The following is a 23,105-nucleotide window of genomic DNA, read 5'->3' as shown; positions in this document are numbered from 1 at the left end:
CGGTGTTTCATCCGAAGGCTCAGTGATGATGATATCTCATACGGTGATGAAACATCTGAAAACGAACCTTGCAGTTTAGTGATTAAACCTGCATCTAGAACCTGAACCTAAGCTACAAATCTTCTCAAAACTCGTTAATACCTATATTCAGTTTGAAAGGATCAAACAGAGTAATTTTGATATCTAGATAAGAGCCTTAAAAACGGAGCAAAGCTATAATGCCTTTGGAAGGGTAATTATTTTGGAGGAATTCAAAAATTCACTTCCTGAAGTAGTGCAAACTCACGTGGAAGAGCAGAGAATTAAAACAGCACGGTTAGCAGCTGAAGTAGCTGATGATTATTAACTGGTCCATAATACTCGTTTTGGCTTCCAGAATCAATTTCAGTCTATGAGGAATAGAAATTGGGTCACAGAGAAATCCTCACGTGCAAAGTGAAAGGTAGATCTCAATGAAGATCAGGTGAACTTACCACAGGGTAAAAAAGAAACCAAGGGAAAAGAAGAGTTAAAAGGCTCCGGTGTTTTCATTGTAATAAACTGGGCCACATGAAATCACACTGTTGGTGGGCTAGGAGAAAACCAGATGGAGAAAAACTAGACAAGCCTTGCACTTTTCTTGGACTAGTAACAAGACGCACAAGGGAAGTTAGACAACCGCCTCAGAACGTACAAGATGATCAGAGGTTGATTAAGCAACAAGTGCTAGATCTGCTTAAAAAATATACATGCAAGGGTAAAGTTTATTCACATAGACCAGGAGCAGTAGGTAGAGAGATTACTGTATTAAGGGACACAGGATCCTCTCAATCTGTAATGCTGAAGGATGAGCAGATATGCACATCTGAGGGACTACTGCCAGAAATAGGTACTGGTAACAGGAATTCACAAATGATAAAGCTGATTCACCGGTAAGCGTGTTGAAAAGCCAGTGGAAACGCAGGCAACTGAAGATGTGGAAAATGTTTATCCAGGAATTTTCCCTGATTGCACGATTACAAGATTGCATAGGTACAAGCTGAAGCAGGAGAGATAAAGGCACAGACAAGGAAGCTGACAGCGTTACCTGATCGAAGAAAGTTTTGGATAAGTGGAACAGAGAAGGAGCAAATAGATAAACATGCAAGCATCTTTAGCTCTACTAAGCAGATTTTTTAAACTCATCTTTCTGCTGTAATTCAGTTACATCAAAAGACATATACAGAGGAGAGTGAATGCCTCCCTGGGTATTATTACTTAACAAATGATGTCTTAATGAGCAAATGGAGACTATCACACATTCAAGCAGATGAGAAATGGGCAGAGATTCATCAAATTGTTTTGCCAGTAGGGTATAGAAAGAAGGTGCTGCGACTGACACGAGTTGCCACCTTGAGAAAACACAGGCTAGAATACAATAACATTTTACAAATATGTAGCTGAATTTTGCCAGACATGTCATTCACGTCAGCTAATTGGCAAACCATAGGCAGTAATAAAACTTGCACCTTTCATACTTATTCCAGCTTTTGAGGAACCTTTCACACGAGTCTTGATTGTTTGAGTTAGGTGGCGTTATGCAATCAAAAAGTGGAAATAAGTATTTATTAACAATAATGGATGTGTCAACTAGATTTCCAGAGGCAATTCCATTATACAACACCACAGCTAAAAGGGTTGTAGAAGAATTAATTGTTTTACTCGCTACAGACTACCAATCGAGATTCAGTCAAGGTGGTTATGGATAACTTGGGAATAAAGCAACTCAAATCTACTGCATACCATCTGGAATCGCTAGAGAGATGGCATCAAACACTAAAGACCATGTTGAGGTCAGGATTATCCAGATGAATGGGATAAGGGAGCTCAGTTTGTACTTTTTGCAATCAGATGCACCAAATAAATTGACCAAATTCAGTCCATTTGAATTAATTTTTGGGCATGAAGAGGACCGTTAAAATTGGTTAAGGAGAAATTAGTAAGTCAGAATTCAGAGACCACCCATTTGGATGTGTTAAATTTTAGGGAACAATTAAATAGTGCTGTAGAGCTGGCTAGACAGCATTTCAACGAATCTCAGCATACAATGAAACAGCAAGTGGATAAGAAATCACAAATTAGCAATTTTGCAATTGGATTTTCCAATAACAGGTGAACCTTATCAAATTGAGTGAGGTGAACTATTTGATAAGAACTCCAGATAGGAAGAAATCTCAGTGCGACACGTAAATAAGCTTAAAAGGTATTTTGATAAGGAAGGAAAGCAAGATGAGGAGGTGTTAAATGAATACAGCACAGAAGAACGACCCAAATTCAGAGGACTCGGAACTGGACATTCTTCAAATCAAAGTAGACAATGAGGAAGTCGTCAAAAATTGGGATAAATTACTGAGTTACATTCCACAAGAAAATCAAAATGATCTGAAAGAGTTTTACTATCACACGGGGAGATATGTGGAAATAAACTGGGAAGTACTAACCTAATTATGTATAATTTGGATATAGAAAATACTGCTCCAATTAAGCAATATCCTTACAGATATAGCCCTGTTGGCACAGGTTCAAAAGGATATAACACATGCTCAAAGATGGCGAAATCAAAGTGAGTCACAGTGACTGAAGCTCACCCATAATAGTCACTGTGCCAAAGCCAGATGGTACCCAATGGTTATATATGGGCTATCACAAAGTCGACGCCGTTACAAAGAATAATGCATTTCCAATATCAAAGTTGAAGGACGTGTCGAAAAAAGCAACCGACATTTCTAAGTTGGATTCACTCAGAGGCTACTGGCAAGTGCCTCTGTCAGAGAAAGCAATGACAATTTCGGCTTCTGTAACACCAAATGGACTATATCAGTTCAAAGTCGTGTCACTTGTTATGAAGATCTCTCCAGCCACATTTCAGAGACTAACTAATAAGATCACTGCCAGATTACCCAACTGTGTGGTGTATATTGATGACCTGGTGATTTGTAGTCACTTCTGGAAGGAACATTTACAGGTGTTTGTTGGACTTAAATCAATCGACTGCAGAAGGCAGGCTTGGTGGTAAATCTAGCTAAAAGTGAATTTGCCAAAGCCCAAGTCACCTTCCTGGGTCATGTTAATGGACATGGACAAATTGACCCAAGGGATGCAAAAACGAAAGTAATTGGAGATTTTACTGGAGGTTTGTGCTTAGATGAAGTATCTTCATACTTAGATGAAGATAAGCTACAGCACAGAAAGGTTTGTGGATCCTTGTGCATAAATAACAAAAAGCTAGGATACAAGTTCAAGAGGTAATAGGGAAGGTAAGGGGAATGCTGGCTCTTATTTCAAAGGAAATGCAGTATTGAAAATAGGGAAGTCTCACAAACGTATAGTTGACCACAGAAAATCTGAAATGCTTGTCACCACCTGGTCTACAGAAGGATATATTGGCACTGCAAGCAGGCCTGGTGAAGGATCCCTTATCTGATCCTGGGTCCAGGGAAGGGATTTTCTTATGATAAGAGTTTAAGTAGGTTAGGCCTTCTCATTGCAATTTAGAGGAATGAGACCTATTTGAAACATACAAGATTTTTTTGTTGGCTTGACATGATAGATGTGGAAAAATTATTTTGCCCTATTGGACAGTCTAGGATCAGAAAGCACAATCTTCGACTAAGAGGGTTGCCCATTTAAGATTGATGGGGGGAATGTGGTTTCTCAGAAGGTACTGAATCTGTGCAATTCTTCAGAGAGCTGAAGAGGCTTAGTCATTAAGCATAATCAAGGCTACAACTGACAGGGTTTTTTTTAAAATCAGTAAGGGAATCAAGGATTATGTGGAAAAGACAGGAATGGGAGTTGAAAATTACTAGAGCAGTCATGGTCTCATTGAATTTTGGGGGGGGGGGGGGGGAGCAGCATGAAGGATGAAATTGCCCACTTCATGATCTTAAGGATACAAACTGAACTGTTTTCGGAATACATATTTAGATTACTAAATTTATTGAGGTACAGCATCCCAATGGGTAATAGTTGAGGTATCAGCAGCAAAATGGAATATCAAATCTAATGAAGGCAAAATTTCTAACTTTAAGTGACTGAAAGCTGCCATCTTATCAGGAAAATATAATCAGGTCTGAAGGGACAGATATGCACAGCACAGACCCGAGTCCAATCTCATCATGTGGTTAGCTCAGCACCCGTACATTAACGCTGGATTGTTAATGTTGTTCAAAGAAAAACCACCACGGCACTTCATTGACTAAATTAAGAAAATAATAAAGATGCCCACAGTTAAAGTGCCAACTTTCTATATGCAAAGCAGTTTTTAAACCACTAAATGAATAATCTAAGTATCACAAGGTTGGAATAGCACCCTACTGAAAAGAAATAGCTACACTGACTAAAAATATTCAAGTGCCTACACATAACATAACACTTTCAAATATTTATGCACACCAACTAGTTAAGTAAACAACTTGAACTAATGCTCCACTGACCATGTGGACTTATTAAATCTGTTTATCTATCAATAAATTGTATCCACATGTTGAGCACAAATCCATCACCAAAGTTGACGTTTATACTTTGGTCTCCTACTCCTATACTTGAAGATCAGGACTATTTCATGAAAAATAACATCTCACATATCTAGTTATTTTCCCTTTTAGCTAATAAAAGGGCGCAAAACTGGAAATTCGGGATAAACGATCTAAAGTAAACATCGCCAAAATGTCAACGAAAATCAAACTCTCGTCCACCTGCATTTACTTCGCTGTGGAAGGTTGGGCAAAGCAATTAGGGTGGGTTTATTTCTCCCTTCCATCGGTGATCCGGATATAAAGGAAATTAAAGGTTATTTCTCGGGCTGTCCTGCACAACAGCAAATTGAAACGTGTCAACATTACGTCTTGTGTTTTGAGGGAACGGTGCGTGGGGGAGGGGAAAAATAAAATAAATAAAAGAATGTTCGTATTTGATATTAATAGAACACAAGCAAAGTCACAATTTTTGAGATTTGTACACTCAGGATACTTTTTATGCTGTCCCCGAGGGAAGGCTCTGCAGCATTCAGACTCTTGGTGGGGCCGGGACAACTTTGTTTACAGCCTTCGATGGCCAATTCTGGAACTCTGGCCGTTCATACAAAGATAGACATTCTCAGGACGGTTAAGCCATTGAACGCGGTCGTCCAAGGACGTGAAAATAAAGTGGAATAAGGCCCATTAGAAAGGGAACACAAGAGATTTGGAAAACGAAATCCACACAAAAGATGATGCGGAGGAAACGATAAGAGAAAGGGAGTGAAACCTTAACCTTCTGCTTTATAACACGTGCTCAGTACGGACAAACTTCCGGGTTGTTTTCTAGCTGTGTAATGGTGACTTACAGGTGAGAGTGGCCGAAACCCTAAGACTTTAAGCAAGCGAGACAGAAATAATAGAAACTGAACTGAAATGGAATAAAACTATGGCACTACCCCCCCGGCCTCCCTCCCTCCCTCCTTACACACACACACACAAACTCCCAAACAGCCAGGCCCAACCGCCTCATGCCGGATACTACCCAAATATCGCCGCCCAATTCCTTCTTTTGTCTCTATGTTAATCACACAACTAAGAGAAATTGATGAAGAGATGGTTAGCAGCCCGGCTGTAGTCCAAAAGTCGTTTACATGGTGGCGGGAATAAAAAAAACGACCGACCGAGCAACGCCTCGCGTTCACGTCAAGAGACGGGAACGGGGGTATTTGTTTTTTTTAAAAAAAAACAAAATGACTTCTTGTGTCGGATTTTACCTCAAACTCAGTCTATTTCTCTGCCGGTAGATTCCCCGGTAAACAGAGATGCAGGTTGTGTGGCTGATGCGAACGAAGAGCGGCTCCAGTGACTGCCAGCGGCGCTAAGCTGAAGAGACAGTGCGCGCACGGCCCGCCCGCTAACCACTCGCCGCCATGTCAGGCGCCGCCGCCATCGTCCATCACGTGACCCCCGGTCGGGCACTGTCTCCAACCGCCCGCTCGGACGGCTCCGGACCGCTGACCGTTTCACGCCCACGTTGTACCGCCGGAACCAAACAACCCCATAAAAGAGTTAAAGGATGTGGCATAATTTTGTTGAATTCACGTTTGTTTTTTTTAACACTCTCCCCAAATCACCGGCGGCTACAGCCGGTCACGTGACCGCGCGCACTCTTCACCCACCCCCCCGTAGTCCAACCAATCCCCACCCGCCTTGACGTCAGCGCCACCAATGGAAAGCGAGCGCGCAATTCAAAATCCCCGGTAGCGTGGGGGGGCTGAACCTGTGCAGTGGGTGGTGGGGCTCTCTCCTGATGGATAGGTGGGGTAGCCAATAGGTGCTGAATATCTGGTCTCGTAAGCTGGGATGGTCTCAACTTTCCTCCAATCAAAGGCCGTCCTATCGGACCTTTAATGAAGTTCGGCTGGCAGGGTCGAGCGTCTATTTAAATAGTTGGTGAAGGGGGTTATAAATGTTCGGTTATTCTAAAAATTGGCTGTTTTTCAGGCAAAAATTTTTCTTGAAACTTTCTGCCGCTTCTTTTTCAGTGAATTATCTACAGGAAAATGGGTATGGCTTTCGTTCTCCTTATTTTGTGTAACTGTAGACCGTAATTTTATTCTCTGGGTCTGTATTGTGTCTATATGTTGCGCCTCCTGGTGGTGATGCGGGCGGCTGGCCGGGATTTCTGGTAAATACGGTATTTATTTAAAGATGGTGGACGGGGCGCGCTGCTAGGCCCGGAACCGGTTTCTCTTTCCGAGAGAGGACGTCCCCTTGTTCGCTGGGACATCACAGAGACATGTTTTAATCCTTCAGGGAAAGTCAAGGCCGTGGCTCCGAGAGCGGCGAATAAAATCGCCGGAGGCGAGGCTGCGGCGGCCAAGGAGAACCACCACCACCACCACCACCACCAGCAGCAGCAGCTGGCCATGAGTGAGGTACGTTTGACGGGGACCGACCAGCGGGGCTTTAATCAAAACCCCGGGGCTTGGTCACTTAGGCTGCGTGTCAGCGCGGTATTCCCTACCCTTCGAGAAAGGAGTGGCCTTGGGTGTTGCTCTTCAACCCATAAATGACTTTATTATTTCAAATCTATTTCCAAAAGCCCCTCCGGGTTTCAAGGGTTATGGGGATTAAGGATGATCAGCCATGATCGTATTGAATGGTGGTGTAGGCTCGAAGGGCAGAATGGCCTACTCCTGCACCTATTGTCTCAGGCGTATTAAAGGCGGCATTAAGGCAAATTGCTGTGATTGGCATTTCGTTCTAAGCTTGTAACTTGTGTTAACGTCACCTTTTAAAGAAGCATTTGTTTAACTAATGTTAAAATCGAAGGCTGTTATTAAAAACAAGTACAGTCCAATTTAGGAAAGTAACATTGGCTTGATTGTGGACAGTGTTGGTACTTATTGCCCTGATCCTGAGATGGTAAGTATTTTCTCCATGACTCACTGACACAGGTATCTGAATGGCACTGCAGCTGCATTGGTGCCAGGGAGATGCACAGTGAGTGGGATAAGCTGTGCTGTCAAAATCTCTTGCACCTTATTGAGAGAAAAGCTCCCACCATACCTCTTCAATCGTCCCTGTTGCCTCTTTGAGGTGATCTACTAGCTCTGTGATTTTTCATGCCAATATTGCAGAATGTTTTATTTCCACTCCCCAGCAGAAATGTTGCTTAATTGCTTTGGTAACCTGTGTTGTAAATCCAATTCCTTTTCTCATTTTATCTGCACTGTAATGACTTATGGGTGGAGTTGTGGAATATGATCTCCAAAAGTGGCAGCAATAAACAGTTGCAGTAAATATAACGAATACTTGGCTTGAAATCAGTCTTGTCAACATCGGACAAATTTTTGTTGTACATCTCCATCTGCCTCTTCCCACAAAATAAATAAAACTTAGCTGCTAATCATAGAATCATACAGCACAGAAACCGACCCTTTGGTCCATATCTGTCCAAGTTTTCCAAACTAAACTAGACCCATTTGGCCCATATCTATCAAGACATTTTCTATTCATATACCTGTCCAAATGTCTTTGAAACGTAACTTTCTCTGGCAGCTTGCTCCATGTATGAACCACCCTGTGTGTGGAAAAAATTGCTCCTCCGGTCCTTTTTTAAATTTTCCTGCTCTCTCCTTAAACCTATGCCCTCTAATTTTGAACTCTCCAACCAGAGGCTAAAGACCTTCCTTTGTTATTCCCCTTGTCTCTGACCCTCATTAAATTATCTCTGACACATCACATCAAGGAATTTGACCAATATGGGAAATGACAGATTTTGTTATCACAAAGTACAGACTTGGTTTACGTTGCATTATTGAGTAGGCCTGTAATAACTGATTCTTTTAATTATCTCTGTGGAAGTATTTTAGTTTTGATACACCAATCAGTAAATTTATGATTTGATGGTCATAGCTGTATATTTATCTCACTAATTTTATGTACCCTATTCCAATTTGCACACTACTCAATTAATGGAAATCATAACCTTTTGAGCTTTTGCTTTGTAATTTATTATCTAATTCAACATACACTCCATCTACACCCTCTTCCTTACCTCACCCTAAATTATGGGTTCCTACATAGTCATAGTCATACAGCATGGAAATGGACCCTTCAGTCCAACCAGTTCATACTGAACATAATCCTAAACTGAACTAGTCCCACTTGCCTGCTCCTGAACCATTTCCCTCCAAATCTTTCCTATTCATGTACTTTTACAAATACTTAAAAGAATTTGGATTTGTACCTGTGAAGTGCATTCCACACACAAATCCCCTTCTAACAAACAAAATGCCCCCATGTCTGTTTTTAAATCTCTCTTACCTTTAAAAACTTGCCCCCTAGTCTTGAAATCTCTCTTTCAAATGAAAAGATAACTACCATTAACTCTATCTATACTTCATTATTTTATAAACTTCTATGGACCATGACAACTGGATGCTGTCCCGCACACTGCAAATTCCTTTCCAGTCCTGATCAAATAGATGATAAAGCATAGAACAGTACAACACAGGAACAGACCTTTCAGCCCATTTGCCTGCACATGATCTTTATCTCTGTCTTCCCTTCCTGTCCATGTACCTGTACCTGCTTAACTGTCTCTTAAATATTGCTATCCTGAAGTCTGGCACCAAGTAGGCCACAAGCTGCCTGGACTCTTGCTTTTGCTGCAGACAATGGTGTCAATCCATTCTCCCATCACTGCACCATCTACTACTACTTGTTGCTTCTCCTAGTTAAATAGCTTTGTGCCATGGTGCTCATCCAATCTGACCAAAAGAACCTCTAATCTATTGGACAGTTGCAGAGGCTGACACTCTTATCTAATGGATCCCCTGCCTGTCTCACTCATTGTCATTCTCTCCTGTCCCTGACCATTGATCAAATTAGACCTTATTTTAAGTAGTGGAATTGTCTTTTGTTCAAAGAATCCAGGCACATTTCCCTTCTCTTGTGCATTGTAGTCTTGAGTTCAGCCTGTAGCTTAAATTCTGACAGAAGCTGCTCAAACTTCAAACTTCTTTCATTCACTCGTGATGCGAGCATCGCTGGCTGGGTCAGCATTTTACAGACTGCAATGCCATCAGGGAGGGAATTCGCATTTTGACCCAATGAAAGTAACAGATAGTTTGGTATTCTGGGCTGTAAAAATTGACTTTTTAAAGTTTATAACTTGAAGATGTTAATGTTTTTAAGGTGCTACTTTCAACATGGTAATCCTTCCTACTCCAGTAGCCAATTGGAACCAGAATGCCTTTTGTTACTGACAGGTTCATAACATTAGACAATCAAATTAACTGTTATGATCATTTTGACCTAACTGGGCTATTTATTGCTGCATTTCCTTTTTAAATTCATTCAATCAACAATTGTTTCCTGACCATCTGCTGTGGGTCCTCAGAACATTACCAGGGTCTCTGGATTAATAGTCCAGCAATAATACCACTAGGCAGCATCACCTCGATACAACTGGCAGATCTTGCATGCAAATTATCTGCTTGTTTTCAATAACATATTTCACAGTTGAATAATTGCTTTTGAAACACTTTGCTTCATCCCGTAAACACAGTAAATGGTCCATAACTAAGTTCTTTCCATTTCTTCTTGGACAATTAATGTGTTTCAACAGAAGAATATACGTGTAAAATCCAAGGTCTGTCATCGTTTGAGATCTGCAAAATCCCCTCCTCCTCGTGCCCCACTGCAAGATGAAAACTCTGCTTCAAATAAACAAATGAAGTTCCAAGTCACATGTACTGTAAGACGTGAAATGCAGAAAGAGGAAGGAGGTATGTAAGGTTATACATGCAGATGTTTCCGAAGCAAATCTCTAAAGAATGCAAACAGTTTCAGAAGGCCTTGATACTTACTTGGTGTGACATTATACTGATTGATACAGGGTATCATCGCTCATGTTGCTTCATGCCATTAAGAAATACATATGCACTATAAAATTACTGAAATAGATTGTTCATTCAGATCTGGATAATCCTTGAGGCCACAATGCTTGTGGCACTGAAATGTTGAAATTTCTTCATTTATGTGCAATTCTCAGCCAGTTTGAGTTTAATGTCTTGCATTTTTTGTCTTTTTATATGCTGTGTATTAATGATAGCCTGAGCCTAGTTGCTCATGACAACTTGTGTATGTCAGTTGTTCTGAACTGCAGTTCTGTAGGAAGAAGCCCCCATTTCAGATTCAAACACCAACGCAGTTGTTTTCTTTGCGCTCTTCTAGAGAGGAATAAGTTGACTAGGGATAGTCGACACAGTTTTGTGAAAGGCAGGTCGTGCCTCTTAAATCTTATTGTCGTCTTTAAGGTGACCAAACAGGTAGGTGAGATTAAAGCGGTTGATTTGGTACATATGGATTTCAGTAAGATGTTTGATAAGGTGCCCCACAATAGGTTATTGCATAAAATACGGAGGCATGGGATTGAGGGTGATTTTAGTGGTTTGGATCAGAAATTAGCTAGCTGAAAGAAGAGAGGGTTGTGGTTGATTGGGAATGTTCATCCTGGAATTCAGTTACTAGTGGGGAACTGCAAGGATCTGTTTTGGGTCTACTGCTGTTTGTCATTTTGTTAAATGACTTGGATGAGGGCATAGAAGGAAGGGTTAGTAAATTTGTGGATGACACTAAGGTCAATGGAGTTGTGGATAGATGTGGGAGGATGTTGCAGGTTGCAGAAGGACATAGATAAGCTGCAGAGCTGGGCTGAGAAGTGGCAAATGGATTTTAATACAGAAAAGTATGTGGTGGTGGTTCACTTTGGAAGGAACAACAGAAATAGAGTACTGAGCTAATGGTAAGATTCTTGTTAGTTCCAATGAGCAGAGAGATCTGTGTCCATGTCCATAGATCTCTGCAAGTTACCACCCAGGTTCATAGGGTTGTTTAAGAAGGTGTACAGTATGTTAGTTTTTATTGGTAGAGATCATGTTTCTGAGCCACAAGGTCATGCTGCAGTTGCACTTGGAGTATTGCATATAGTTCTGGTCATTGCATTATAGAAAAGATGTGGAAGCTTTGGAAAGGGTTCAGAGGGGATTTACTAGGATGTTGCCTGGTCTGGAGGAAAGGCCTTATGATAGGCTGAGGGACTTGAGGCTGTTTTCATTGGAGAAAAGAAGGTGGAGAGGTGACTTAAAAGACATAAGATAATCAGAGGGTTAGATAGGGTGGACAGGGAGAGCCTTTTTCCTAGAATGGTGATGGCTAGTATGAGAAGACATAGCTTTAAATTGAGGGGTGATTGATCTAGGACAGGTGTCAGAGGTCGTTACTTTAGTCTGAGTAATAGGGATGTGGAATGCACTGCCTGCAACAGTAGTAGACTCGCCAACTTCAAGGGAATTTAAATGGTCATTGGATAAACATATGAATAAAAATGGAATGGTGTAGGATAGATGGGCTTCAGATTGGCTCCACAGGTCAGTGCAACATAGAGGTCAAAAGTAAATTTTAACATATTATATTAAAAAATAATGTTAATACAGGCATTGAGGGTGGTAGTCATCCCCACATTCCGGTGCAGTTGTGGTTCCAAAAGTGGATGGCTGTGGTTGATTGTCTTCTGACTGTGTTTCTTGGGAGTTAGTTTAGATTGTGAGGTATGCAGTACAAGAACCAATTACAAAGGTGAATAGTATGTATAAGAGTAATGCAGTCCTTCAGGAATTAAACAGGGCTTATACAGGAATTAGACAAGAATATTCTGTTCGCAAAGGGAGATCGATGAACGTTGATTAGTTTAATTTTTGAGATGAAGCTGCTCAAGGTAAATGACTGTACCCCTCAGTGCTCTGGCAGCTGACATTCCGTGCAAGTGCAGAACTAGGCATGCAAAACGATCGCCACTGGGATCGCACTATTGCGAACAGGGCTCGGTGTTCTCAAAGATTGTCCTCTAATTTTTCAGTGACATTTACAGCCAAACCTCTCTGCCAAAACATGCTTTATACAAGAACTACCCATTTTTTTTCCCATTTTTAGTTATACTCCTGAGAATTTGCAACGACAGAAACATAAAGCTGGTCACTGAGCTGACTTCTTGTTTTGAATTGTATCTATTGTAATTATTTCAGCTTAATTTTCTAATTTTCATATCCATTGTACCTGCAGATGAACAAAATGGTTGTATCTTTGCTGACCATTCTAACAATCCCATTAAGGAACTGAACAGTGAAACAAGTGCAATCATTGAGGAAGAAGCAGAGACTGCAGCAAATTACACCCATACTGACAGTGATACTGCTGTAAAGGATGGGTCAGCTACTCTGTGTTCTGTGGGTGGGAGTGGCCCTAAAACAAGTGCAAAACATGTTCAGCGGAAAGACAAAGCAAAATCTTCAAAACGTATAGGGTAAGTTAAATGCTTCAGGGTTACAATTTTAATCATCTGTTACATTTGTGTTTTGTCATCTTGAGCTAAAAAACCTCAACAGAATGGGGAAGGAGAAATTGTTTCCATTGCTGGTAATCACAGGAAACCGATTTGAAGATAATGATGAGGGTTGAGTCAATTTGCTCAGCAAATTGTGATCTGAAATGTGCTCCCTGAAAGGGTAGTGGACACAGACATGATTGTAACATTCAAAAGCTAATTGAATGGATGTACCTAAAAACACAAAGGAAACATTCACAGGGCTAATGAAGGGGAAAAGCAAAGACTCAAAACTAATTGGGTAGGTCTTTCACAGGAGTGGATGACCACGTAGTTGTTTAATTCTATATTTCCATTGAATGCACAATTAATTCTGGAGAATTAAATAAGACAGATTTCCAAAAAAATGAAACCAAACGGATCCAACACAACACGCTTTGAATTACCCAAAATTCACAAACCAGGTGCACCCCCCTGCCCCCACCCAAAGACCCAACATCTTGCTACCTGGAACACCAATATACACATTAAGCAAGGAATGTAGAACCTTACAGCACAGTACAGGCCCTTCGGCCCTCAACGTTGCACCAATTTGTGGAACCAATCTGAAGCCCACCTAACCCAAGCTATTCCATTCTTATCCATGTGCCAATCCAATGACCATTTAAATGCCATTAAAGTTAGCAAGTCTACTACTGTTGCAGGCAGTGCATTCCATACCCCTGTTCCTGAGTAAACAAACTACCTCTGACATCTGTCCTATATCTATTATCCGTCAATTTCAAACTATGTCCCCTCATGCTAGCCATTACAATCTAAGGAAAAAGGCTCTCACAGTCCAACCTCTCTAACCCTCTGTCTTGTGCCTCAATTAAGTCACCTCTCGATCTTCTCCCTAAAGAAAACTGCCTCAAGTCCCTCTGCCTTTCCTCATAACATCATCCTTCCAGACCAGGCAACAGCCTAGTAAATCTCCTCTGAACCCTTTCCAAAGCTTCCATATTCTTCCTATAATGCAGTGACCAGAACTGTATGTAATACTCCAACTGTGGGCGCACCAGAGATTTGCACAGCTGCAGCATGATCCCATGGTTCTGAAACTCAATCCCTCCACCAAGAAAAGCTCACACGCCATATGCCACCTTAACAACCCTATCAAACTGGGTGGCAACTTTCAAGGATCTATATACCTGCACGTCGAAATGTCTCTGCTCATCAAAACTACCAAGAATCTTACCATTAGCCCTACTGTGTATTCCTGTTACTCCTTCCAGAGTTAATTCCCTCAGTTTTCTGCATTAAACTCCATTTGCCACCTCTCAGCCCAGCTCTGCAGCTTATCTATGTCTCTGTAACTTACAGCATCCTTAATCACTTTACAACTCTACTGACCTTCGTGTCATCTGCAAATTTACTCAGCCATCTTCTATACCCTCATCCAGATCACTTGGGTCCACTGTTTAGTTAATTTTATAAAATAGATCCTTGCGGTTCCCCACTAGTAACTAAACTCCAGGATGAACATTTTCCATCAACCACCATCCTCTGTCATCTTTCAGCTAGCCAATTTCTGATCTAAACTGTTAAATCACCCTCAATCCCATGCCTCTATTTTGTGCAATAAGGAAAAAAGAATGACTGCAGATGCTGGAAACCAGATTTTGGGTTAGTGGTGCTGGAAGAGCACAGCAGTTCAGGCAGCATCTGAGGAGCAGCAAAATCTACGTTTCGGGCAAAAGCCCGATGAAGGATGCTGCCTGAACTGCTGTGCTCTTCCAGCACCACTAATCCAAAAAATTATATAATAGCCTACCAGGGGAGACCTTTTCAAATACTTTATGAAATCCATATACACCACATCAACCACTTTACCCTCATCCACCTATTTGGTCGTCTTCTCAAAGAAGCTACACCAAAGACTAAAATGATTAGTAGAAGACTCTTGCCACTCCAACCAAGAATTCCTGAGCATCATCAAAGACACAAAGAAGAGGATGAAATAATGGTCTTCTTTGATGTAACAGCCCTGTTCACATCCATCAATATCAACCTACTGACTACGTTGTTAGAGCCAAAGACCGATACACTAAACGCCACCAACTGCATCAGCAAGGACAATATTGTTAAGCTAGTGGACCTATGCCTTACCACCCACTTCACTTTCAACAAAACCTACATCCACACCAATGGAACACCCATAGTATCTCTAATATCAGTGCTCTTAGCAGAGGCAGTAATGCAGTGACTCTTAACAGCTCTGCCAACCTACTCAACCCAAACTTTGGATCCGCTACGTGGATAACGCTGTCATTACTAAACAAGATAAATCCGAAAACCTTCAAGACCATCAATAATATCCTTACTGGCATAAAATTCACTAGAGGAGGAAAACAACAAAAAACTACCATTCCAAGATGTCACAGAGCAAACTGCCAATGGGGAACTTCAAACTAGCATCTACAGGAAAGCAACATATACAGACCAAATATTGAACTACAGAAACAATCATCCCAACATACTCCGTATGGAAACAGGCCCTTCAGCCCAACAAGTCCACACTGACCCTCCAAAGAGCAACCCACCCAGACCCATTCACCTACATTTACCCCTTCACTTAACACATGGCAATCCAACTGGAACTCTACCAACAAACGCATTGACTTGGACCCCACTTATCAGCCTCTGAGAAAAAGAACAGTCAATGATGCAATAGGAAATGATATCACCAACCCAAGGAAACTTAAACAGAAAGTGGGTTGCTAACACCAGTGCTTCACTAGAAGCTCACTGATGTTTCATCGCCATAGGTTCATTTTCAGATGTTATCTACTTTCAGCTCAGCAAACAAACTTCCATCCAGAACCTTAACCTGAGCCACAAATCTTCTCAAAACTCACTAATTCCATAATTAGTTTAGATTGGATGGCTTTGGGCAGTGGGTGTCTCCAGATTGGTTACTACTTCTCCTACAAAACAGCTTCTCAAGATTAAATTAGATTAGGTTACCTGCAGTGTGGAAACAGGCCCTTCGGCCCAACCAGTTCATACCGATCCTCTGAAGAGTAACCCACCCAGACCTATTTCCCTCTGACTAATGCACCTAACGCTATCGGCAGTTTAGCATGGCCAATTCACCTGACCTGCACAAATTTGGACTGTGGGAGGAAACCGGAGCACCCAGAGGAAACCCACGCAGACACTGGGAGAATGTGCAAACTCCACACAGTCACTCGAGGTTGGAATCTAACCTAGACCCTGAGGCAGCAGTGCTACCCACTGAGCCACCGTCCACCCCAAATTAAATGTTGCACCTTGAAGGCTCTTCTCACTTTTCTTCAGGGATATAATGGAGCTTTCATGTTCAGATTGTGTGAACTGAACAAATCAAGGGCTTGGAGTTCTAATGTCCACAACTTCATTGATGTCTTGGTGCAGAAGTCTTGGTATCATCCCCTGAAGTGTATTTGACTTGTACCAACTGCAGAGGGAGGAGGAAAGTTCCCCAAAAGAGATAGCTAACACATTTGGAACCTCTGGCCTGCAAACTGCTGTCATCAGAAAGTACGTCTGGGATGTTGATGCTGTTGGGTTTGCATTTGTTTAACTGCACAGGGGTGAAGAAGTAATTTGTATTTAATCAGCAGATTGTTGAGGGGGGGGAAGAGATGAATTTCAGAAAAAAACACTTTCATTGGTTTTTCACTCATCCCTTCAATCCTGCAATGCCTTTTTGTCCTAAACTGAATTTTTTTTTTTCCCCCCCAGTGCAAAAAAACCAGCAGGCCGGAATCGCAAGGTCACGGATTATTATCCTGTTCGCAGGAGTTGCAGAAAGTGTGAAGGACAACTGAAGGTAAGTCTATAATCGTATCCCTTGTTGTAGCACAGGGAATTGAGTCCTAATTAAAATTCACACCAGTTGTTCTCTATGCTGCTGCCTTGCACTGCTGAAATGGGCAATTGGTTCATGTTGATTTGTTGTACAATCCACAAATTGACACCCCTCAGCTTAATCATCTTTTGTCATTCCTCCAACAGTCAGAAGAAAAGAAAGTAATTGATGATCTGATTCGCAATGGGAAGGAAGAAGGAATGAAGGTACTCTTTTAAAAGACTGGAAACTATAATAGGACAAGCTGATTTGTCTGGGGATCTGGAAGGTGCAGTAGGTTCAACTAAGTCTCTAGCCCTGGCTGCTAAAATGATGGATTCACTAAATTGGCATTAATTGTCATTCTGAGATATGCATGGTTGAGAGAGGCACTGCAGCTCACTCTTTCCCCTAGCTGTTTTCATTTCTTTCTCTTTATCAGTAAGAAAGAAAACCATTTTGTGTTTTACCTCCTTGGTTGCAGAATGGAAGTGTTACTGTTATGCATGTATGAAGTGTGTATTTTCAACTGGAATTGGTGGCTGTGACTATGTTGGGTCAGTCAGCCTCTGACCCACCTGTAGTTCAACTGGGCAAGCCTTCTAACTTCTCTCTTCGTTTTCTCAGGTTGGTATAATTGATGGAAAAGGTCGTGGTGTGATGGCGACAAAATCTTTCCAACGTGGAGAATTTGTGGTGGAATACAATGGCGATCTCATTGAATTTACAGATGCAAAGAACAGAGAGGCTAAATATGCACAAGATCCCTCCACTGGCTGCTACATGTATTATTTTCAATACCTCAGTAAAACATATTGGTGAGTCCTCCTCTTTATCCTTGTTGGTCTCAAGCTGCTTCACTACTCAGATCATGGCTGCTTTGATCATGGTCTCAAACTACACTGATACCATTTACCTGCACTTGGTTCATTGCCTCCAATTAAGTACTGGCATTTTAAGTACTCATCTGGAAGTTTAAGTGTTAAGAGTATTTGCCTCTTCCATCTTCTCGAGTAGCTCACTCCATATTTCTACCATCCTCTGGGTGGAATTTCTTTTCTCATATCTTTTAAATCACTTACCCATCATCTTTTAAATTTATACCCTCTGGTCTTCTGTCATAAAGTCATAGAGCCATGTAGAAAAGATTCTTGCTGTCTACTCTGTTATACCTCATAATTTTGTATACCTCAGTCAGGTTCCTCCCTCAGCTGCTTCTGTTCCAAGCAAAACAAGCTCAGGCTATCCAATCTCTCCTTGTATCTGAGACTTTTTATTCCAGACAATATCTTAGTGAATCTCCTCTGCAACCTCTTGATTGCAATTGTGTCCTTGCAATAATTTGGGCAATCAGAAACTCAGTACAGTTCCAACCTGTCTGACCTTTCCTGATACACTGACTCAATGCAAGTATACATACCTTTTTTAATGCAAACATACATTGCTGGAGCAGCTTAGCAGGTCTGGTGGTCTCTGTCAAGAGAGAAGCAGAGTTCAGTCCATTCTGACAAAGGCTCACTGGACTCAATGCTAACTCTGCTTGTCTCTGTGCAGATACTGCCAGACCTACATTTGCAGTACTTTTTGTTTTTTAATACTGTGCATATACCTGTAGCTATGTTTACTGAGTTCACTACCAGCATTCTTCATTGATTTAACCACTTCCATTATCCACTCTGCTTTCCTTGTCCCTGCTTTACTTGTCAATCATTTGGATTATTTTAAACTTTATATCAATGGGTGATTGAAGGAGAGGACAGTGAAAGTTAATTTCCTTTACTCCCTGTATGCAATGCCATGGGAGGTCAGAAAATAGATTCTGAGTGTTATTTTAAATGTGTGAACATTAATGTATATAACTACTGTAACACCTCTGGCGTCGCATCACTAATTTGGCCTTGAATGGTTTGAACGATAATTTATCCTCCCTTCCTTAGACAGAAAACACTCAACAGGTCAGTCTGCCTCTGATCAGGGAAACCCCAAATTAAGGCTTTAGGGTGTTGACATTTTTTTTTGTCCACAGGGTAAGAACATTGCTGACTGGGCCAGCATTTATTGCCCATCCCTAATTGCCCTGTTGAAGGTGCAGGTGAGCTGCCACTTTGAACCACTGTGCTCCATGTGCTGTAGGTAGGCCCCCAGTGTTCCAGGATTTTGACTTTGCAACCATGAAAGAACAGTGATATACTTCCAAGTCAGGTGGTCTGGAGGGGAACTCTGTGAATGGGTATTTCCAATATCTGCATTGTTCTTTTGAATATAGTAGTTGCTGGTTTGGACACTTAGTAAGTTGCTAAAGTGCATGATTTTTTTTCTAATTTCTGCATTTTCTGTTTTAAAATTTCCAGCATTCACAACATCTAGCTATTTGTTTTAATCTGTTTTTAAGCTTCAATTTCAATGACCAAAAGTACAGTGGCACTTTGAGTACCTGTGGTTTAACCAATGGGGTGAATACACGTACAGTCAGTCATGGCAGAATGACCGCTGCCTATTCGCATTGAGCTGGCTTCTAGGTTGCCATGGAAACCTTGTTTGTGTAATTTGTGAACTGTAGCTCTGTCAGCCAGCTGCGATGTGAGTGATTTTATAAAGTCTTCATCACTGAACATTCACTGCATTGAGCCTACAAGTGGAAAATTCAACCTTGCTGTCTAAATAGCTAATAGACTTGATAACATATTTTTCACAAGATCTGCTTTAGATGAAGCAGGGAATGTGGGTTAATCTGCTCTTTTGCTTCCAGAGGCAATCCGTTCAGTAGAATCCAGTTTTCTATCTGTTGCTTTCTGGCAACAAAGATGGAAAAGGCTTTCTGTCCACGTGTAACTGTGTTTTATTGACAGATCTTCAGATTCCTAGCTTCCATTGGGTTTCAAAAGCATGCGTCACTTGATTCACAAACTAATTCCACTAATGAGGAAAACCTTTCTTAAGAACAATCTTTTATTTGTAAAGCTCCATGTTTTAAGGTGAACCAATGTTGGTCATTCCTGATTGAAGAGCTTATGCTTAATGTTGACTCTCCTGCTCCTTGGATGCTGTCTGACCGGCTGTGCTTTTCCAGCACCACACTCTTCAACTGTAAAATAAGTAGGCATTCTGTTTCCCTATTTTTTTTTTTTGTAGAAGGTGTTATCTTGAAACTTTCACTAAAACATCTGGGAATTTTGCATTTGTTCAACATCTTGACCTTTTTTTATACTCCAGAAAATTTGCATCCTGCTATTAGAGTTAATCAAGACAAACTGCAGGTACTTTGAGGGAAAGCTAGATCAAAAGGAAAGAAAAATGGTGGGGCAAGATTGTGTAGGCTGGATCATGGGACATAGCCACCATAAATCAAAATGGACTGAATGGCCTGTTTTTGAGCTATAGATTATAGATGACTGCTGTGTTCTATTAGTGACTGATCTTCAGAGGCATTGACCCCAACAACCACCACCACGTTGTTTCAACTTTATCTTGGTTGTGTTTTAGTGTGGACGCAACAAAGGAAACTTCACGTCTCGGCCGGTTGATCAACCACAGCAAGAACGGAAACTGTCAGACCAAGTTACATGATGTTGATGGGAAGCCACACCTTATACTTGTTGCTTCTCGGGACATTGCAAAGGGGGAGGAGCTGCTCTACGATTATGGAGACAGAAGCAAAGCATCAATTGCTGCACATCCCTGGCTGAAGCAGTGAGCTAAACTTTGCTGTTTTGAATGAGCGAAACTATTTAAAGTATTTGATCTGATGCTTGCTCTGATTTTGTGATTCAGCACTTAATCAAAATCATCAATAGAGACTACTGGATTTCACTAGTACTGCTGAGGTGGTAGTCTTGCATCTTTAGAACTTTTATATCTTAATGCTTTTGTATATTTTGTACACAAGTGTGCTTTAGGAGCTTGCAGTCATGAGGCAGGTTGTGTTTTTTATGTAAACAATTCCAAAATGTCCAGCTCTGTACAGTATTAGCAACCTAGGTCTGCTTTTGTGCTCTGACAAATCTTTTTGCATATTTAAGAGATGAAATGTTGTCATTTGAACCACTTTTAGAAAGCCCTCACCCCTTATTCAGAGTAATGAATTTGGTGTCACTTCCAACTGGAAGCTGCATTTGGATATTTCTGAATACAAAGAATGAGCATTGATTTGCATTAGCTGAGATTCAGTTTTTAAGGCAGGGCTTCACATCATATGCCAGTGCATGTGTTGTAAACCGCTATTTAAAATTTGTATACAGAAGCTTCATGTTGAAGAATATTTAAATAAATTCTGTGACTTAACTGTGTCATCGTCGTTGTCATCTGTCCCTCCTCCATTTTACAATGAAGTGATTTCAGCACTTTCCATCCCACAGACTCTTGATTGCCTATACCTCTGAGACACTGACAGTGATAAGCTCATTACTGTGGGCTGACAAAGACTATGTTGAACAGTTGGATAATCTTAATCCATTTTCAGCACGCATGAATGGAAAGGCTGCAAACACCTGCCATCTCTCAGTCAGTAAAGATGGATTGTACTGGTCTGTTAGCATCTAGTTAACCAGAATGGAAAGTGTTCAATGTGCTGATCTTTTGTTTCACTGCCTTTAAAGCGAGCATTGCAAGATGAGCAAAGCAACTAATAAAAATGTGTGCTGTAGCCTTTATGATCCAGGTTCATCTATGCACTGTAATACAAACTTGTACATTTACTTGATGGCTAACCACAACCGCACTGATTTTATCTTGTAACTGGGGATATGACACAATGGAGGGGCTTCATGGGATGGTTAAGCAGCACCAGATTGGGATGGCACTGGGATGGATGTAGTTGTATACAGGCCCAGACCCTAATGACCACCAGTTTCTTCTCTGGGATGCCTCACTGGTGTAGAGTGCTAGAAATCAAGTTACCTCACAAATGTTAAAAGATTTTTTTAAAGTATGCAGAATTTCACCAGTTTACTCATTTTCATGGCATTTGGACCAGGTTTCTGTACATAACAGAAATTACTATTATACCACTGAGCTGTCAACATTAAGTTCTAATGGTGTTATAAACTACCCCTTCATGATCCTTCCTTCGCTACTTTAGTTTACTTGCAGAAGGTACAGTGTGGCTGTTTCACACTTTATAAAGTATATTTCTGCATTAGAAGCAGAGGTTTATGACAACCGCTAAAGGAAAAAGAAACAGGCTTTCTTCGGGTTGAAGCTGGGTTTTTTTCCCTACACTGCAGAGAAGAGAGACAGTACCTGGTCTGATAGCTTTTCCCTATCTCATACAATCCCAAGCTGCCCAAATACCTGGGATTCAATCACATTGTTATTGGCAGGCCAAAAGACTTTGTCAGTCATGGCTGGTCCATTAGTCAGCAGGCCAATTCGCTACCTCTTGCTGTCCAAAGCTCCCTTGGCTCCAGTTCATCTGCACTAAAGCTTGAACATGCAGTTGTGGAAACGGCACTAACCAGAAGTGTCAGGCAGCTTTTAAAAAGTACTCCAATGTATTGACAATACTCTGTTTTTAAATTTTTTTTTTCCATTTTGTTCCATGATCAAAAATACACCATGATTTTACAACATGCCTTCTGTAAAGGACATTGCTGATCCAGTTACAACGTTCTAGCAGCTTTATAATCACTATTACTGATGCTGTGCTATTAACTTCCAGATTTCTTTGAACGGAGTTCTTAAAATATTTCTCATGTTCCTGACAGAATTCTATATGTTCAGATATCTAGCCTTAATGTGATGGAGGTTTAATCTAACCTGAACAGTGCAGGGTACGCAGTTGTCTGAGTTAGCTTCAAACACAATAGGGTTACTAAGTTGAAATTCAATAGGTTTTTCAGATTTATTTTTATTAATTGTTTTTCAGTTACAACACTACCTACTGTATAAATAGAAACATAATCATATTTGTTGACAAGGACTGTTCTTCCCCCTGTGACTGTTCATTTCATTCTTCAGTTTTGCTTTCAATGATTAGAACTAAGACTTATGTTCAGTATGGCTAGCAGCATTTCAGGGACAATAAATATTTTGGGTAAATAAATACATATTTTGGATCATTTTAAATATAGTCCTACTACTTTAGGTTTATTTGTTGCACTTCTGAGTACATGGTTGAAGTTAAATTTACATGAAATGGAAGAATAATATCAATATTCAGGTAACTTGACTGTTTAATTTTTCCAAAATTCATTTCAGAAAACTGATGGTGGCCTGAATTATCTTCCCTGTACTGTTTGGTCAAGTCCTTTTATGTACAAAGAAATTTTATGCTTGACCATCTTATTTTTGTTATTTATAAGAAGACCTTGTACAGGCATCTCTAATGCAGTTGTATGTTTTGAAAAATGTTTACACTCCAAAT

The 23,105-nt window shown here is 40.8% G+C and overlaps 2 protein-coding genes across 4 annotated transcripts in view; one reads left to right on the top strand and one right to left on the bottom strand.

Moving 5' to 3' along the window:
• The window catches only part of sbno1 (strawberry notch homolog 1 (Drosophila)), a 98,072-nt gene extending 91,920 nt beyond the window's left edge, over window positions 1-6,152 (bottom strand). For both annotated transcript variants that reach the window (XM_072587619.1, XM_072587620.1), the window contains exon 1: window positions 5,753-6,152. The gene's annotated coding sequence lies outside the window, so the exon portion shown is untranslated. The remainder of the gene's footprint in view (window positions 1-5,752) is intronic.
• Window positions 6,153-6,362: 210 nt separating this feature from the next.
• On the top strand, window positions 6,363-21,030 carry kmt5aa (lysine methyltransferase 5Aa). 2 transcript variants are annotated; one of them, XM_072587623.1, is made up of 9 exons: window positions 6,363-6,545; window positions 6,795-6,916; window positions 10,117-10,276; window positions 12,612-12,852; window positions 16,639-16,726; window positions 16,912-16,971; window positions 17,372-17,562; window positions 18,771-18,836; window positions 20,228-20,366. In XM_072587623.1, the coding sequence occupies exons 1-8, from the start codon at window positions 6,542-6,544 to the stop codon at window positions 18,814-18,816; spliced, it is 912 nt and encodes a 303-aa protein (XP_072443724.1). In that variant the 5' UTR covers window positions 6,363-6,541; the 3' UTR covers window positions 18,817-18,836; window positions 20,228-20,366. The 2 variants fall into 2 exon arrangements, with proteins under 2 accessions (XP_072443724.1, XP_072443722.1); XM_072587621.1 differs by lacking the exon at window positions 18,771-18,836 and having other exon boundaries at window positions 6,369-6,545; window positions 20,228-21,030.
• Window positions 21,031-23,105: the final 2,075 nt, after the last annotated feature.

Source organism: Chiloscyllium punctatum, chromosome 17 (genome assembly GCF_047496795.1).
Source record: "Chiloscyllium punctatum isolate Juve2018m chromosome 17, sChiPun1.3, whole genome shotgun sequence".
Taxonomy (NCBI): Eukaryota; Metazoa; Chordata; class Chondrichthyes; order Orectolobiformes; family Hemiscylliidae; genus Chiloscyllium; species Chiloscyllium punctatum.
This window is presented reverse-complemented; position numbering and strand designations above follow the sequence as displayed.